At 37.6% G+C, this 20,000-nt stretch overlaps 1 protein-coding gene across 1 annotated transcript in view; it reads left to right on the top strand.

Annotated features, from left to right (window-relative positions):
- LOC106877261 (uncharacterized) overlaps window positions 1-20,000 on the top strand; it is an 81,950-nt gene that overhangs the window by 38,608 nt on the left and 23,342 nt on the right. The window contains exons 12-18 of the mRNA XM_089340634.1: window positions 311-477; window positions 1,562-1,734; window positions 10,030-11,008; window positions 12,642-12,789; window positions 14,091-14,156; window positions 17,272-17,408; window positions 18,380-18,578. Of these exons, the coding sequence (XP_089196760.1) occupies window positions 311-477; window positions 1,562-1,734; window positions 10,030-11,008; window positions 12,642-12,789; window positions 14,091-14,156; window positions 17,272-17,408; window positions 18,380-18,578 (1,869 nt within the window). The remainder of the gene's footprint in view (window positions 1-310; window positions 478-1,561; window positions 1,735-10,029; window positions 11,009-12,641; window positions 12,790-14,090; window positions 14,157-17,271; window positions 17,409-18,379; window positions 18,579-20,000) is intronic.

Genomic DNA, 20,000 nt, shown 5'->3' with positions numbered 1-20,000 from the left:
ACACACACACACACATATACATGTATACACACACACACACACACACACACACACACACACACACACATATATATATATATATATATATATATATATATATATATATACATACGTGCATAATACACATAGATACATACATAGATACATACATACATACATGCATGTATACTTAAAGACAGACACATACGCATACATAGATATATACATGCAGCAAGTATTGAATACCTAACCCAGGAGCTGGTCACTAGTTCATTGTCTTTATTCATTGATCTACTTCTTCATTTTAACACCTGTTTTACCCATGTTGCAGATCGCGATGAGTTTAGCCAGATGCAGCGAGAACTGAAGCAACTGAAAAAGAACATCGAGATCGAACATAAAGAAATCGAACACGCTTACCTGATAGAAATTGCTCAGATCGAGGAAAGACATAGCTATGAGATGGCAGAAACTTTGAAGCAGGCTACCAAAGAAAAGGTAAGACTTTGTTTGTTTGCTTTTTTGTTGTTGTTTAGCCCAAGGTTAGTCCTGGTTGAACAAACCTATGATTAGAAATAGTAAAAGTCTGTAACAATTCAGACAACTTCATCTTAGAAACACTTATTAGGGCGTTGATTTGACGGTAGAATGGCAGAATCGATAAAGCTTCCGAAAAATATCATTGTAGTGTTTATTCTGAGCTTTTCGTTCTGAGTTCAAATCCTACCAAAGTCAGCTTTGTCCTTCATTCCTTTGGGGGGGGGGGTCAAAGAAGTTAAGTAACCGCCGAACCACTACTCTTATAATAGTCTTTAAATGAGGTACAAAGGTAACAATTTGTGGGGATAGAGAACAGCCGATTATGTAGACCCCAGTACTTTACTGGTATTTCTATTTCATCAATCCAATATTACATTGCTACTTTATGCTGTCGGCCGTAGAGGAATGAAAGGCAGAATTGATAACGACGGATTTGAACTCAGCACGTAAAGAACCAAAACACGTAATTCAATGCATTTAGTCTGACGCTCTTACAATTTTGCGAATCCACTGCTCCAATAATAATAATAATAATAATGGTGATGATGATGATGATGATAATGATAATAATAATAATAATAATAATAATAATAATATTTTTTAAAAAAGGATTGACGTAACTCTTCACGAAGGTAAATAGTCAAAACGAAAATAATAATAGTAATAATAATAATAATAATAATAATCCTTTCATATTTTTGAAAGGATTGAAAAGTTGGGTTTTGAGTTGCTGGGACAACCTGCATACAGTCCAGATCTTGCCCCTTCCAAGTATCACCTCTTTAGACCACTCTAACATCCTTTACGAGCTCGTCATTTTGCTACGGACGAAGAAGCGAAGCACAAGAAGTGGGGCGTAAATGGTTGTGCGCAAGCTTGTAGACCACTTCAAGAAGTGCATGGAAAGGCATGGAGACTATGACGAAAAATAATGTAATTGTTCAATTCCTGCTTTTGTTTTGATAAATTAGAGATAAGTGTGCGTATAATTTTTTGAGTTACTTTCATATAATAATTAATTGCATCAAAATTGTATTATCAGGAAAAATTGCTGGAAGAGCAGGCCAAACGACAACAGGAACGTCTCGCTAAACTGGAGAAAGAGTTACAGACTCAGTTTGCTATTGAGAAACAAGATCTTTTATTGAAACACGAATCTGAGAAAAATCTTCTTGAGCAGAAACTGGCTGAGGACAAGATCCGTTTGACAGAAATGTAAGCACTGTTTCACTTTTACACAACATGATTGAGTGAACACACATACGCATATCTTTCAATATATACGAGGCGGTGCCGTAAAGTACCCTGTTTTGGGTAAAAGAAAATACTGGGAGATGAGATAATTATGATTTTATTCAACATATTCTCTTCCCAAATTCACACACTTATTGCAGAAGCCCTACAGTTTTTTCTAAGCCCTGTAAAAGAACTCGGAAGGTTGGGCCTCCAACCAGGCCTTTCGCGACACTCTTAAAACCAGGAACTTTTCAGCACTCCCTTGCCTGTGTATATATATATATATATATATATATATATATATATATATATATATATAGACACATGCGCTTGCATATATATACACACACATACAAGCACACATATACACATATATACACACATCTACTCATATAGACATACACACATACACACATCCAAGAACATGCACACATGCACACACACACATACTCATATCTACATAAGTGTACACACTCAAACATTGTTTAGACTCAGATTGACTCTAATAGAGCAGACCTTTCAGCTATGGCCACTATTCTACATCAATATATCCTTCTATCGGCGCCAGGCAACTATATTCAGGTTACTCCTTGTCCGTATTGTCTGTCGTTAGGTTTCACCCTAGGTTAATCATGATAGCGCAGACTATCTTAAAGGCCCTCCAAATAGGACCAGCCGGTTTTTTTTTAGAGATATCTACAGCTACATTGTCTCAATGTATCTTTTTTTTCTTTAAGACCATAGGTTGTGATTCGAGGGCTATTCGGCTGATATTTCTAGCAATTTTGAAAGACCATGTTGAGGTCTATAATTTGAAAGACCATGTTGAGGTCTATATAGAACTGCAATAAACATAGAATTGTCTGATATGTTATCTATAAAATATAGAAGTATAATACTACTAGTTACTCATCATACGATGGGTAAATTTGGAAGTATACGTTTGCCAGCCATCTGTCTATCTATCTATCTATCTATCTATCTATCTATCTATCTATCTATGAGTAAGGAATGTATTTAGGGAGGAATTCACTTTGAGATTTCGTTTTATGGTAGGGAGATTTCAGAGGGTAAAGTGTTTAGTTACGGTTCAGGAGTTTACAATAGAGCGGCACTGTACCAGAAAATATGACAAAAACTTTTGAAGATATAAATATAAAAGATACCACGAAACTAAAATGGCTGCCATTTAATAAAACAAGTATGTCTCCTCTCTAGGCACCAGCTCTGGAACCAATACCCCAATTGGCTACCGTGGCTGCTTTTGCTAAGTAGCTTATTTGTCTATGTTGTCTTTACGGATCCTCCTAGATGAACAGTAAGTACAAATTACGCAATAGCAACAGTAAAAAAAACAATAAAAAATACACTTCTCTTAAAAAAATAAACACTGAAAAATACACCTCTCTTATTAAAAAAACAATAAAAAGAAATGAATGAAACTGTGTAATAATAATCGCTTGCTTTTCACCACATACTGTAGTGCGCTCATAATTACTGCTTTATATCTTATAAGGGGTAGGTGAGAGGGTTTGGTGAGAATAAACTCTGGTTGTATATAATTCTCATTCCTTTCCCGACTTCACGTGTGTCAGCGATTCAAAATAAGTGGGTTGGTTTTAGACCGAAATATTTCCTAGCGCTGGTCCTTTAGCCCTTTGACTCCAGACCCTCACAACAAATGTAAACTGCCTACACACACACACACACACACACACACACACACACACACACACACACACACACACACACACACACACATCCTCTTTATGTACGAAGCACTCTTATCTGTATTCATACCTTGCACTCTATGGTTGCTTAGAATCGTTAGCACGTTTTCTGTTCCTCTGGCAAGAGCTATATTGTTGGTGCTTTTGTAGGCGCTGTGGTGGTGGTCGTAGTCAGCGCCTCTGTTGTTGTTGACATTGTTTGTCTCTCGTGTAGTTGTTGGTGGTGGTGGTGTTTTTGCTGGAGTCCTATTTGCTTTCTTTTCTTGGGGCTGCTTGTGTTGTTTGTTGGGGGTTGTTTCAGTTGTTGTGGTGTGGGTGGTGCTTGTATCAAGAGGATAGTGCCCTCCTCCTGTTTTAGTTGTGGGAAGAAGGCTTTCAGGTGCTTATTCTGTCCGCATTGATGATATCTTGGCCTTCTTCTCTCAACAGTGACGGTCAGCATAGTGCCATCTGGAAGGCTGAGTTGGTCAGGAATTTGTTCCAAAACGTCTTGGTTTATTTGGACCATTATTTACAATTCCTGACCATTCCAGTTATTTTTCTGATTTTCTCCTCCAAGTTGAGAAGGACGGCCGTGAAGTATGCATTTAGATAAAAGACATAAATCTTATTATTTATAAGCTTTGCTTGTAGATAATGCAGACTAGGTAAAAATATCTCATTGTTCTTTTATATAAACAGAAAAATAATTACAATGTTATATTTTCTCATATGCTATGGCTTTCAGATAATTAACATTTATGTACGTTATGTATATTTGCTATCAATACATAAGTAAGGATGGTTAATGATAACAGTAATGCGTATGCATGCATGCATGCATGTATGTATGTATGTATGTATGTATGTATGTATGTATGTGTGTATATATATATATATATATATATATATATATATATACATATACACACACATGCATAGATATTTTATTAATATTTTATTAATGAATGTCATCAAATATAAATAATACGTGTATACGTATATACATACATATATACATAAGTACATACATACATATATGAAAAAACTACATCTCTTATAATGATATTTTTGATATATATATATATATATATATATATATATATATATACATATACACACACATGCATAGATATTTTATTAATATTTTATTAATGAATGTCATCAAATATAAATAATACGTGTATACGTATATACATACATATATACATAAGTACATACATACATATATGAAAAAACTACATCTCTTATAATGATATTTTTGCTATATATATATATATATATATATATATATATATATATATATATATATCTATGTATACACAGATATATATATATCTATGTATACCTTACATAGATATTTTATAAATTATGGAAAAATAAGTTTAAGTGATGAATGTATCTTTCTTTCTTTCTTTCTTTCTTTCTTTCTTTCTTTCTTTCTTTCTTTCTTTCTTTCTTTCTTTCTTTCTATACTAGATATGAAAATACGTTTTCATTATTAATATATTTCACAGTAAACTTGCAAGACCTTTTATTTATACATAGATATATGCTTACTTATATATATATATATATATATATATATATATATGTGTGTGTGTGTGTGTGTGTGTGTGAGTGTGTGTGTGTGTGTGTGTGTGTGTGCGTGTGTGTGTGTATACTTATACATACATACATATTTTTATAATGTGGTTTCTGTATATGTCGCCTTAGTGTTCTGCACTAATACAGTGTGTTATATAGTACCACGGAATGGGGTAGACATCAATTGTCTCCATTTGATCTATTCCCAAATACTTTGCCAACAATTATAACCAATCCAAAACAACTCTTAACGAAGTTTTCAACAATTTCCCGTGACTCCACGAACTCACGAACGACACCTTTCGACTTCCTGCGATTTCTCATCTCTTATTCTTTTTTTATTGGCCACACAGGGCCTAACGTCCCCGTACCTCAGCTTCGGGTGGCCAATGTTTCTCTGCCCTTTTCGGAGAGCTTGTCGCAGGGCAGAGAAACATTAGCTGCTCGGAGCTGAGGTACGGGGACGTGTGCAGGAGGGACATGAAGGCACTTGCCATCAACACCAATTCCTGGGAGGATCTCGCAGCCGACCGAACCAGCTGGAGAGGCACTCTTCACAAACAACTGAGGACCGGCGAAGAGAATCTGAGGGTGGCGGCAGCTGAAAATCGAGCCCGCAGAAAAGAAACGACAGCCAACAGACCGGATTCAACGTATAGGTGAGACCTCTGCAAACAAGACTGCCACTCTTGCATCGGTCTCTACAGCCACAGGAGGCGTTGCAAAAACGGAATAGACAACTCAACGAACGGATGACATCATCCATGGTCAGTCATGACCGACGGAGGCCTAAAAAAGAAGGACCTAACAAAGAGGGGGCAGCACATGGTGGGAACAGAAAAAAGAAAAAACGGATGGAAAGGATGAATTAGATAAAATGGTAAATGAAATGAAGCCTTTCGGCCCCACCTCCAAGCGACTTCATTGAACTTGTTAATATAACTTCTTTTAAAAACATTATTTGTAACAGTTTAAAACACTATCTGTAACAGCTAACTTTCATATTTCATTTTTAAAGATAGCTTACTCGTTCTGGTACTGTGCTGGTGTCCATTTTCTTGACCCAGTGCTAATGCGTAAATGGACTTATTCTTTTGTATGTTGGGTCTTCCATACTTTAAAAATCTTTTTATAAAAGTGAAAGGATTTTGTCTATTTATTTATTTCGACTGTCCACCTGCGATGGTGACTAAATTGACTAGGAGCACTGTACACGATGAATATCCAGTACCAAACAATCTTAATCTCCATATTTAAACTGCATTAAAATTCGGCAAGCTTACCTTTACCCCATAACGAAGATGTTCTGGTGGAGATGAAAACGGAGACTGGCTGGTGTCAGATACATCGTTGCTGGAGACGAGTTGTGCGTGTGGTCAGTGGCGAGTGCCAAAGACCTAGAACAGTCGAGAACTGCCGTACTTATAGGAAATAATGGGCTCCCAGAAGCTGGTGATTAATTTCCCGAGTAAGGAAAAATATACTGTTGTGCTAACACGATTGGACAGCTGGAAGCCGACCAATACAAACAACAGGTTCGTTTAATCACGAGGTCATGTGACCGCTGGAACGAAAAGACCTCGTGGAGCCAAAATAGTGGGTATTTAAGCCTAGATGAGTCAAAGTGAAAGCATCTCACACAATGACAGTGTAAATCGCTTCTACTACAACCTATTTTGAGTTACTTAAAAGGTGGTGTTCCCTTCCTTCTCTTCTATTTGTTGATACCGTTGTTTCACTTTAAGGATGCTTATTTACCCATCCATTATGATATTTCGACTGTTGTCCATTGTTTCAAATACGTTTTAGCATTGTCGTTCTAGCCTTTTTTTTTTAAACAGTCACATATGATTCGTCCCAAAGAATCAACCTTTAAATAAGAGTTTTGCTTCCACTAGCGAAAGCTATACGTATCTTTCAGAAAGCTCCACACCAATTTAATTTTATGCGGCATTCGTTGTTACTTTATGCGCAGGCTATGTGGGAAGACAGAATAAAGGGGCTGTTTTTAGCTTATCTCTCCGAAAAAATAGCTCCCTTTCCTGTTGAGAAAAATAAACTCGCAGAGGGGAAGTTTCAACGTCTTCCTTCAATTTCCTTACACCATTTATGTAACTGTTTCTGACAAGAAATTTCGCTTTCATGTAAAACAACTATATTTTGTGGTTAATATCTATAATCTACTCCCAAAATACTTCAGTAGCTCTACTTTGCATCGCTTACAAACTTATATGTTCTATGATCATTAAAGTGCAACGATATCCACAATAACCAGCCTTCAATTTGATTTTCCGTTCCTAGGCTAATCGGATTCATAGATTGCCGTGCTACTCATAAACCTTCTCAGTAGTTCAATTATTTGGTGAAAAAATACCACCAAAGTAACTTAAACAGTCCAATGAACGGGTGCGTTTGCCAGTATATATATATATATATATATATGTGTGTGTGTGTGTGTGTGTATATATATATATACATACATACATACATACATACATATATATATATATATATATATATATATATATATATATATATATATATATATATATATATATATATATATATATATATATATGAATATATGTATGTATGTACATGTATACAATGTGTGGTGCAAAGTAAACCGTTTTTTTGCAACATGCCGAAGTGGTTACTGTAATAATGTGCTAGTTGTAAACAGATATTTTTCTTTTTCTCTGTGGACAGAACAAATGGATGAAACTGATCAGTTTCAAACCTTATTTGATTTCCATCAGAGATAAAATACCATTTGATCGGCACACAGAAATATATGAAACCAAAAATAATATATATTACTACTAAACAAAGTTGACTTTGTTCGGCTGATTAGTACGAGTGATATAAACAAGATTTTGTTGCTGTATTCTTCAACGTATCCATTTAATTAGACACCAACACGACACCAATTTTCCGCTACACCAGTGGTGTGAAACGAGATAAACTTATTCGTACAGTTTAGCTACCCGAGTTGGGATAAATTGAGTCAGTTTCGCTGCCTTTCAAGCTCATCAAGACTAATTTATCCTTCTCCTTCCTGAGATATCGAGACAAAGTTGTAGATGGTTACTTATTTAAATGTAAACAATTACGTAATCAGACAAAAATTCGTTTACATAATGGCCAGTATATGATGAACTTCTATTGATTGCAACAATTGGATTCACACATTTTACTGATTTTCAAGCAATCAGTTTTATATATGCAACAACTCTGTATTTATGTATGGTTATAAACTTAACCTCCCACCCACCAAAAGAAAAAAAAAACCGTTGAAGAAACATTGATAAAACAAAACACTATTTGATGTAGTCAAAACATTATTATAAACGACGATCTGTAGTTTGTCGTATTTGATAGTCGAAGAGAGAGAGAGAGAGGATTAAGAGTTAAAAATGGCGTTATCTAAAGAAATGTTTAGAATTTTCATTTCAAAACCTGGCAAGTAGTTTTTAGTAATTTGGTAAGGCAAAAACTGGTAACGTTTATTTTAATTTATGATGAATAAGAGATATCAGTTCTCAATGTTGAGTCGCCTCACATATTCACCCAAGTTCGAAAAAAATTGAAATATTTTTCTTATCAATAAGAATACAAAACAAAGAAACAAAGAGAGAGACAGAGAGAGCGAGCGAGAAAGATAGATAGATAGATAGATAGATAGATAGATAGAGAGATAGAGAGAGAGAGAGAGAGACAGAGATAGATAGATAGATAGAGAGAGAGAGAGAGAAAATACTATTTAATAGAGACAAAATTGAATAAATCCATAATAGAAAAACCTTTTAGAATGATGGAGGGGAGAGAGAGAGAGGGAGAGAGAGAGTGAGTGAGTGTACGAGAGAGAGAGAGAGAGAGAGAGAGAGAGAGAGAGAGAGAGAGAGAGAGAGAGAGAGAGAGAGAGAGAGAGAGAGAGTGTGTGTCTACTGCAGAAAATAGTTCATGCGTTAAATTGAAATTTGTGTAAAACTATTGTGTTGTTCAACATTTTGTAATGACTTACGGGGGTTAAAAATGGCAGCGGCGGCGGCTGAGAATTAGGTTCTGTGCTTTTATCTTTTTTTGTGTGTTTCACTAGCAAACTGGCTTTTTGCTTTTAACTATCCCCTTCTTTTTTTCTTTCCTTGACATCATATAAGCACATCTACACACACGCATACATACACGCATTTACATATATATATATATATATATATATATATATATATATATATATATATATATATATATATGCGTGTTTGTGTGTGTGTATCTATGTATATAGAAATCTATTCATGTATACACACAGATACACACAGATACACACACAGATACATACATACATGGCTGTATATATTTATTCATAACATAAATTTGCCTTGTCTCTAATAATTTTCATCGGGTGGTTTAGCTTGTACCATTATGTAAATGACTTTGCGTCTGGTTACACAATTGTTCCTATTTAAATATGTAGCCTCGTGCTGCTTTCTCTCGATATGTTGAGACGGATGTGATAATCAGTTATTTCAGATTAAACAATGAAAGTTTCAATGCAGCTTTTATTTCTGCTTTCCAATTCAATCTATTTCCTTTTGCATTCTATTTCCCAACATTTTCTTATTCTTTTTCTCTTTTCCCTTTTAAACACCTTCTGTCACTTATCTATCTATCTATCTATCTATCTATCTATCTATCTATCTATCTATCTATCTATCTATCTGTCTATCTGTCTGTCTGTCTGTCTGTCTGTCTGTCTATTATTTTCCTCACTCTCTATCCTGTTGTCTGTCTATTTCTTCTCCTCTCTGCCCCAGCCTCTGTATCTATTTTCCCATTTCTTCGTCTCTCTCTCTCTCTCTTCTGCCCCGCACCCCTCTCTATATCAAATGCTCTCCTCCTCCTCTTTCCCCCTACTCTCTCCCTCAAACCTTTCCTCTACCTCCACCCTAGTGTAATCTTGGTTCTATTATTGTTGTAGGTTACGTTCTGAATATATGGAAGATTTACAAAGGAAGATTCGTGAGCTAGAAAGATGTTTCAACAACGAACGAGAGCAATGGAAGAAACTCGGTTGGCCTGTGCGCCAGGAGTCGCCCGACACTAACCCTGTGGAATTAGCTCGGACTGCAGTCAGCCTACCCCTTGCCCTGGACAACGCTCCCAGTCCTGTCTCTGAGGGTTTCAGTGAAACTAGTTCTAACTCATTTACCACCATCTCTGTAGCCCACTCCACTGGTTCCGCAACACTTACTGATGTTGCAGTTGCCACTGTTAATACTGTTAGTAGTTGTAGTAGTATTAGTAGTGGTAGTGGTGGTGTCGGCGGTGGTAGTAGTGAAATTACTTTCGCCACTTGTTCTGTTTCGTCTAGTGTTGATAATCCTCCTCCATGTCCAAGTTCATTTCCAAAAAATGTTTCCTTCAACAAAGATAAAGACGAAGACGCCAGTATACCCACTGCCACTGATTCGACAGGTTCCAGAGCCATGTCCACTTTGCCGGATGATATTCAGGAAGTTACTTTAGAGTGTGTCCCACACCATTACTGCACAAAGAATACTCGGAACAGTGGAACGAAAGAGAATGAAGACATCATCGACAACGACAGGAACAACGACGAGAACGACGACGAGAACGACGGCGATGACGTGGACGACGACGACGACGACGACAGCAATAGTGGGGCCAGTGAAAATCTGGCCATTCAGAGAAGAAACAGCAAGACTATATATGACGATTATAAGGCAAACGACTCGAAATCCTGCGAAGACGACGTGGTTGATGGAAGCCCTGATATCCCTTCAAGAGAACCACAACCACAACAACAGCAACAGCAATCTCAACAACAGCGTCAGGAGCTAAGCGACGGAGACGAGAAGAAAGTGATTATACAGCTTTGTTGCATGGAACAACTACACAATGTAGACAACATTCATCTCCAGCGAATTTTTGACAAGGTAAGATTTTGTCATTATGTCTGGCATATATATATATATATATATATATATATATATATATATATATATATATATATATATATATATATATGGAGCAGGAACAAGGGTAATATTCTTTATGTTGCATATCTCGTTTCTCTGTTTGTTTTTTTCGTTGTTCGAAAAAAAGTTCGTTTTCTTCGTCTTTATGTTTTCGTTTATTAGAACATATTCAATTCCGAACAATATCAAATTCATTGCACCTACATTGGTTTCCATGTTCAACCAATTCAATTTTAGAAATTAAATTAAATCAAATTAAATAAAATTTTCATATCGAATATCGTTAATTGGGCATTTCGTCAAGGGAAGAATTTGATAGAAAGGAGATACATTCCAATGTGTATATATATGTGCCTATATAAATAAATAAATAAATAAATAAATATATATATATATATATATATATATATATATATATATATATATATATATATATATATATAGGCAAATCGGAAATAAAAAACAAACACAGCAAAGTCAAAAGGATGTACACAGTGTATGTATGATATTAGGTTGACGCTCAGTTTAAGACGGAAAAAAAGAGAGGTTGTGTGACGATTCGAACATGGTTCTTCGTCAGAAAGAGGAAAAAGGAAAGGTCCGAAGAGAAGGAAAAGAATAGTCTGAGAAAAACACTTGTGTGGTTACACATATACATGTGTGTGTGTGCGCGCGCGCCCGTGTGTGTGTGAGTGTGTGTGTAAGGATTCAATTGTTATAAAGATGCAGTAGAACCTAAGCACATCAACAGGTAGGACGCCAGAAATGGCTGGGCACGATAACACAGAGTTCTCAGGGAGGTAAACAATAATGAAGGTTTCGCGTCTTGATAGGATACTGCAGATAGGTAAGTACCAAATCCAATTTAAACTGTGGATCTGACTTTGGGGTTGGTTCAAGGTGTGGTGTAGATATAAAAAGAGAACACAAATGGCCTTTAAAATCACGGCAGCTGGTTTGATGCTTAGCAGTATTTCGTCCATCTTTACGTTCTGAGTTCAAATTCTGCTAGGATTGATTTTACCTTTCATCCTTTCCAGATCGATAAAATAAGTACCAGTTGAGCACTGGGGGGGCAATGTAATCGACTTACTCCTTCCCCGAACTTGCTCACCTTGTGCCAAAATTTGGATATGTCACAAAATATGGGTTTCAAATTTTTGCACAAGTCCAGCAACAAGTCGAGGGTGTGGTGGTAAGTTGTTGTGGAAGGATTCCTGCCATCCCCAAGTGACTAAAGGTGGACTGACTCATTATTATAAAGTAAAGAACTATGAGCGATTGGAGTTCGTGTTGGTAGCAGTTCACTGTGAGCCTTTGATGTAGAGTGATGAGTCTCGTGTAACAGTAATAGTAATATGTCGTGTATATACTTTCTTCCTCACTGATTCGTTATATTACATATCAAATACAAGGATATAAAATAAGTCGATTACATTGAATACACATCGACCGGATGAAAGATAAAGTTAACCTGAAAAGGTAAAGACAGACGAAATGCCGCTAAGCATTTACCCCGGCGTCCTAACAATTCTGCCTGTTCGCCGCCTTTATATGTCATAAAATATTGAGATTTGTATTATAATTTCAGGACATGGATGCTAAATTGAAAAATGCCTTCATTAAAGCGCTTACCAAACATCGAAATGAGGAACTGCAGAGATCAAACAAATTGGACCAGGACGAAACAGCAATTGAATATAACGACTTTGCTGACAGCCGGAAGTTCCCACGCTTGTGTAAATATAATAAATAGAACTTAATTTATTCGTGTTCATTTTTGTTTAAATTCTGTAAATTACCCTCATCCATCCGTGCATGTGTACTACTCTTTTTGTTGTTGTTGTTTATGTCTAAGTGTCTCCTCTACTGGATTTAAGGTAGGACAGTTTGCTGTGCTGATGACGCCAATTGACGTAGAAATAGGTGTTCCACAGCTGTCCTCTTGTCTTCAGTCAGACTGTCTTTTCCCCTCAATGGTATGTCGGTTTTGGAGAGGTTTTGATTCATAAAATTATCTTTCCTTCGCGTTTGGAGTTGATCGTAATTACCACGAGATAATTTATTTTGTCCTTACGTGAAGATTACTTCAGTAAATCAAGATTTTATTCTGTATCTTATTTGATATACCTTTATTCGGCTTTGTTATATCTATCTATCTATCTATCTATCTATCTATCTATCTATCTATCTATCTATATTCTATCGGGATCTTTTGCCGAACCGCTAAGTTACGGTTGTCAAGCGATGGACACACACGCACACACGCACACATACTCAAGTATATATATGAGTGTGCATGTGCGCGTGTTTATACATAAATACATATGTATACACACATGCATATATACACTCGTTATCATGTACACACACATTCATATATACACTCGTTATCGTGTATGATCACTTTCTGCCCTAAGGTAACAGATGTAGTTTTCCTTATCACGGGTTTCTATGACGATGATGACATACAAAAGTATGGTAAAACCCAAATTCCTCTTTCTAGACATCGGCGGTATTTCTATGCAGGAAGCAGCCATACACAGCTGAGCGGAGAATTCGGATCACGACTGCTGCTGCTTGAACACCGTCTTCTGCACTTCCACGTCGTAAAGTGGATCGGTGGTAAGCCGGATAGGTTTTAAGTCAACAACAACCTGTACTTAGTTGTATATTACGGTTGCAAAACAGAGTACGGTCAACCATACCAGCAATTAATATGTATGTACCACTTATCAGGAATGTGTTTAATATATAAAATTGGTGCATCCAATTATGTTTCACCGCTAAATTTAGTTGTTATTTAGGCAATGTGTTAGTGGATGGTTAATGCTTGTTTGTGATGTGGTACTGAAGAAGGAGCAAGAAATCCTGAAATGTGCATATACACCCATTACCTATTTTTCTCTCTTCGATCGCATTGTTTATATACACGTATTCATATATGAAACGTAACTTTCACTGCTGTCCATACCAGCAATTAATATGTAGTGTAATGCTTCTTCTATTTGGTTGACAAATATCAATATTTTACACACAGGGGTTAGAAGAGCATCAGACGAGCCGAAAACCAAATTGACACCATTACAACGATGTCGGGAAAAAGGTAATTCATTTCATTCATGCACGCATACTAACGCATTCACGCACAGAAGCACATACATGCACATATGTACGGGCAGACAGATACACACATGCAGACGCAAATACACATAAACGTACACGCACACATATAGATTCACTCACACATGCACAGACAAACACACACATAGAAACATACATTCATAAGTAGCGCTCAAATGATTTGAACTTACACTCCGAAATCATTACCGAGGGCTAAGTTCGCGTGGTAAAGAGTGGCTGTTAGAGGAATCCAGGTGAGCAGATTTGGAGATAATGATGCAAATAAACAAATTAAACTGTCGGTAAAGATTTCGACGTATAAATTCAAATCATTTGAGCGTTACTAAGTGTTTTCTATATAGAGATTCTCTCGATCTCATTTGTTAACTATATGGAGCTACTTAGGGTTTCATCTGTTGACTCTATACATATATACGTATATGCTTTTTTTGCCAGTTTGCAACATGTAGTTCTCTTCACTCTGACAGTTCCGTCCGTAATTTTTTGATACAATTCCTTCACATATAACTCATGTTACACTTTCTAACATCCTATTACAAACATGTTTCTAACGTGTTACTTTTCTGAAACAATGTGTAACTTTAAAAAACGTTTTCTGCTAGAAAATGTTCAATACATACAAAAAACACATACATACATGCGTAAAATATGCGCACATGAATGCATGCATACATACATACGTACATACATACATACATACATACATACATACATACATACGAGGTTTTGTTAGTAAGTGCTTAAAGGAGAATCTGGATAAACTGGGATTTTCAGAAAGAGAAATCGACCGGCTAATTCGTACATTACAAGTGCAATCTGTGAGTGGAACAGTAAAGATATGCAAGACTTTTCTCAAGTTCTCCCTACTCAGTGGAAGATTTATAATAATTAAAAAATAGAAGAGACGTACATACAGAAACTGTATATTGTAGTGGAAATTAGCTGCCCAGCGGATGTTAACGTAAAGTTAAAGATCAGCAGAAAGAAAATACCTACGCTAAGCTATTGAGAAATCTACAGTTACTGTACCCAGATTACAAGTTCAAGCTTGTATCTGTAATTATTGGGGGACTGAGAAATGTAACACACTCCCTAAATACCAATCTTGAGAAATTAGGTTTCTCAAAACCAGAAAGGAGAAGGCTGATTCGAAGACTGCAGATCCAAGCCACGACTGGAACTGTAAAAATCTGCAAACATTTTTCAGACGTTTATCATTTAAGTATATAAGCATGTCTCGACAAGTAACTACATGCATGAAAATACAAACATCAAACGAAACATACAAATCTGCACATGCACTGACTCTAAATACTGCACATAAACACATACATGCAAAAGTACTCTGTTGATGTTGAAATTCGAATGAAGGTGGTGAGCTGGCAGAAACGTTACCCCCCCGGGCGAAATGCTTAGCAGTATTTCGTCTGCCGTTACGTTCTGAGTTCAAATTCCACCAGAGTATACTTTGCCTTTCAGCCTTTCGGGGTCGATATATTAAGTACCAGTTACGCACTGGGGTCGACGTAATCGACTTAATCCCTTTGTCTGTTCTTGTTTGTCCCCTCTATGTTTAGCCCCTTGCAGGCAATAAAGAAATAAGAAGGAGCCTTGGATCTTGGTTAGAAACTGGCTCCTTCTCTGTTCAGAAGAAATCTTGAAATAAAACTGAATAGTAACATACATACATACACGCATACATACATACATACTTACATACATACACACATACATACATACATACATACATACATACATACTTACATACATACATACACACATACATACATACATTTACGATTAAGTTGGTTCGATAATAAGTATGACCATTGCTTGTTAAAAGCAAACATGATTCTTAAAAAATCCAGCGATCAAGCAGCAGTTTTTATTACGTCTATCACATAAATGTCTCTTCTCCAGCGATCAAGCAGCAGTTTTTATTACGTCTATCACATAAATGTCTCTTCTCAGTTAAATGATATGCAGAATCAGGATATTTAGCCTTGCGCGCAGATAAGTGTCTTTTCAGATCACTGATAGAAAGACAACGTTTACAACGCAATTGGCAGACATATGACCTTTCAGGTTGCGCTGATGATTTAAAAAATTATTAGCTTAATTGGTTCATGTACACACACACACACACACACACACACACTCACACATCTATATATAGTATAATCTAGCGACATAAAGATCTACTTCTCTCTCTCTCTCTCTCTCTCTCTCTCTCTCTATATATATATATATATATATATATATATATATATATATATATATACCTGAAATCGATAGGGATATGCTTATCGATTTTGAATATTTACTGTCTCTACTATGTCCATCACCTTAATCTCTACGACAACCGATTGCGTCAGCCTCACAGCCATGACCCTCACCACAACCATCATAACCACCACAATTACCATCTTTACTACTGCAGTTGCCTCCATCATAGCAATCACCACCACCACCACCACCACCACCACCACCACCACCACTACCGTCACCACCCTGATCACCGCTAACACCTCCTTCACCGACACCACCACCACCACCACCACCACCATCACCACCATTCTCCACCATGATTATTACGATTACTACGATGACGACGCCTCCGCCTCCGCCTCCGCCTCCGCCTCCGCCTCCGCCTCCGCCTCCGCCGCCGCCTCCGCCGCCGCCGCCGCCGCCGCCGCCGCCGCCTCCGCCTCCGCCTCCGCCTCCGCCGCCTCCGCCTCCGCCTCCGCCGCCTCCGCCGCCGCCGCCGCCGCCTCCTCCGCCGCCTCCGCCTCCGCCGCCTCCGCCTCCGCCGCCTCCGCCGCCTCCGCCGCCTCCGCCGCCTCCGCCGCCTCCGCCGCCTCCGCCGCCGCCTCCGCCTCCGCCTCCGCCGCCGCCTCCGCCGCCGCCGTCGCCACCGCCGCCGACGCCACCACCACCACCACCACCACCACCACCACCACCACCACCACCACCACCACCACCACCACCACCACCCTTCCCCACCAATCCCCTCCCCCACTCCACCTCATAGCTAATGCTATAATCGGGTTTGCATTTTTCTTTTTTTCATTTTCCAGTTCTGAAGATGGAGAATGATCGCAGGTTGCTGACACAGAAATATGAAGACAAACTGCGTCAACAAGATCGAGAAATACAAAAACTGAGAAATAAATTTGTTGAGATGTCAGACACACCGAAAGATTATTCTGTTAAAGTTAATAAATCCCTGAAGTATATCTTAAATCTGTTGTAAATTAAAAAGGGATACCGTAGAGTTACATAATACTGTGTTATTTCAAAACGGTAGTTCTCAACCATTTTTCAACTATGTACCCCTTTGATTACTATTTTACTCGGGTAGACCCTTATAACCATTCGATGTTTAAAATTTTTTAAATATTTTTATCATTAAATATAAAATTATATTATCAAATGCTTATTTAAGGCGGCTAGCTGGCAGAATCGTTAGCACGCTGGGCGAAATGCTTAGCGGTATTTCGTCTGCCGTTACGTTCTGAGTTCAAATTCCGCCGAAGTCGACTTTTCCTTCCATCCTTCCAGGATCGATAAATTAAGTACCAGTTACGCACTGAGGTCGATGTAATCGACTTAATCCCTTTGCCCGTCCTTGTTTGTCCCCTCTATGTTTAGCCCCTTGTGGACAATAAAGAAACAAGAATCGTTAGCATGCCGGGCGAAATACTTTAACGTCCGCCTTCCATGCTGGCATGGGTTGGATGGTTTTCACAGGACGCAACCTGCTTTAAAGCTGCGTCGAGATCTAATGTCTGATTTGGCAGGGTTTTTACAGCAGGATACCCTTCCCAACACATTTTTTACTGAGGATACTGGGTGCTTTTTTGTGTGGTACCAACACGAGTAAGGTCACCATTCAACTTGTAAAACTAAAAGGCTGAAAGGGAGCCTATAACTAAAGGAAAATAATAAAAGAGAGAATGAAAATAATAAGAGAGAGAGATATAGATAGATAGAGAGATACAGATAAAGAAAGAGAGAGAGAGAGAGAGAGAGAGAGAGAGAGGATAATTTCAAGCGCGGAACTGAGGAAATGCGAGTTATAGATTCTTTGAACCCATTGGCTGATAGACTTTCTACCATCTTCATTTTGTGTACTTGTGCTTCTTCGTGATAAGATTTTATGATTCCTTTGTCCAATTTTTACAGACGGCTGTCACCAAACTTGGGTACCATTTACTGTTCCCGCGTCAGAAATACAATAAATCGACCCAAACTGATCGCAGGGGCCATCTGCATCGAAACATGTCGGATTTACATCTCAAGTGTTTCTACCAAGAAGAGAAATTATATAACTTGGAGAAAGAACTTTCGCAACGAGAGGAACATTCAACCACTATCATGAAAAGTAGGTGTTGATCTAAAGTTGAACCTATTCCTCATTTGCTCTCAGCTCACCCTCCCATCTTTATCATTGTTAATATTGTAGAACAATGTAATAATAATAATAATAATAATAATAATAATAATAATAATAATAATAATAATAATAAAAAAATAATAATCCTTTCACCTATAGGTACAAAACCTGGAATTTTATAGGAGGGACAAGCCGATTAGCTTGACCCAAGTGCTCAACTTGTACTTATTGCATCAACTCCGAAAAAATGAATGGCAAAGTCGACTTCGGCGGAATTTGAGCCCAGAACGTAAAGACGGACGAAATGCTGCTAAGCATTTTTCTCAGCGTAATAATAATAATAATAATAATAATGATAATAATAATGATAATAACAATAAATACTCTGATGCAGTACGTGGCAGCAGCTCTCATGGCTTTTAATCTTAACTGATTTAAAGTGTTAACATGTACATGTTTTGTCTTGGTATAGAAGATGGGTTACAGCAAATATTCTGCCCAATATTACAGATTTGCTTGTCAGTTGTTTGACCATAACTAGCTGACCATGCCCCTTGGTGGCTGACAATATGTGTATCTCTGATCACGAGCAGGAGTAGTGAGGAGCATCATAGCCATTTGTTGAGAGGAATTCTTTGGGGTTTGAATAATTCACCTCTGGAAACATGGGTGTCCCCGTTCATCATCCATAAACAAACCTTATTGAGACACCTTTTGAGGAGGATGGGTTACTCGACTTGAAGAAAATTCTAACGGGGTCCCCATCTGCAAGGTCATGCACTGTTTATCTTGATATGAGATCACAATGTCACGCACATATGATTGTGATGTATGTGCCTGGTGTATCCTTATCAGATGGATATATTTGATTTCGTATATTTGTATCCCATTGTCACTTTAATGGCATGTGCTACTCTCTCATTCAATAATAATATTTATTATTGTTGCTGTTGTTATGAAAAGTGGTGGAATGAAGAATCGTTCGAGTGGCAGAACAAAATATTTTGCGGTTTCTGTTTCGGTCTTCACTGTCTGAGCTTGAATTCCACTGATATTGACTTGTCTTTTATCCTTCAAGATCAATAAAATAAAGCACTGATCAGTATGATCGACTACACGCCTCCCTACTTAGACTACAATCTATATTAGAAGTCAATAATAACCAATATTTATATCTATATTATCTTTCGATTGTGGAGGCGCAATGGCCCAGTGGTTAGGACAGCGGACGCGCGGTCATAGGATCGCGGTTTCGATTCCCAGACCGGGCGTTGTAAGTGTTTATTAAGCGAAAACACCTAAAGCTCCACGAGGCTGCGGCAGGGGATGGTGGCGAACCCTGCTGTACTCTTTCACCACAACTTTCTCTCACTCTTTCTTCCTGTTTCTGTTGTGCCTGTAATTCAAAGG

The sequence above is a fragment of the Octopus bimaculoides genome, chromosome 23, assembly GCF_046866305.1.
Source record: "Octopus bimaculoides isolate indiv1 chromosome 23, ASM4686630v1, whole genome shotgun sequence".
NCBI classification, from domain to species: domain Eukaryota; kingdom Metazoa; phylum Mollusca; class Cephalopoda; order Octopoda; family Octopodidae; genus Octopus; species Octopus bimaculoides.
This window is presented reverse-complemented; position numbering and strand designations above follow the sequence as displayed.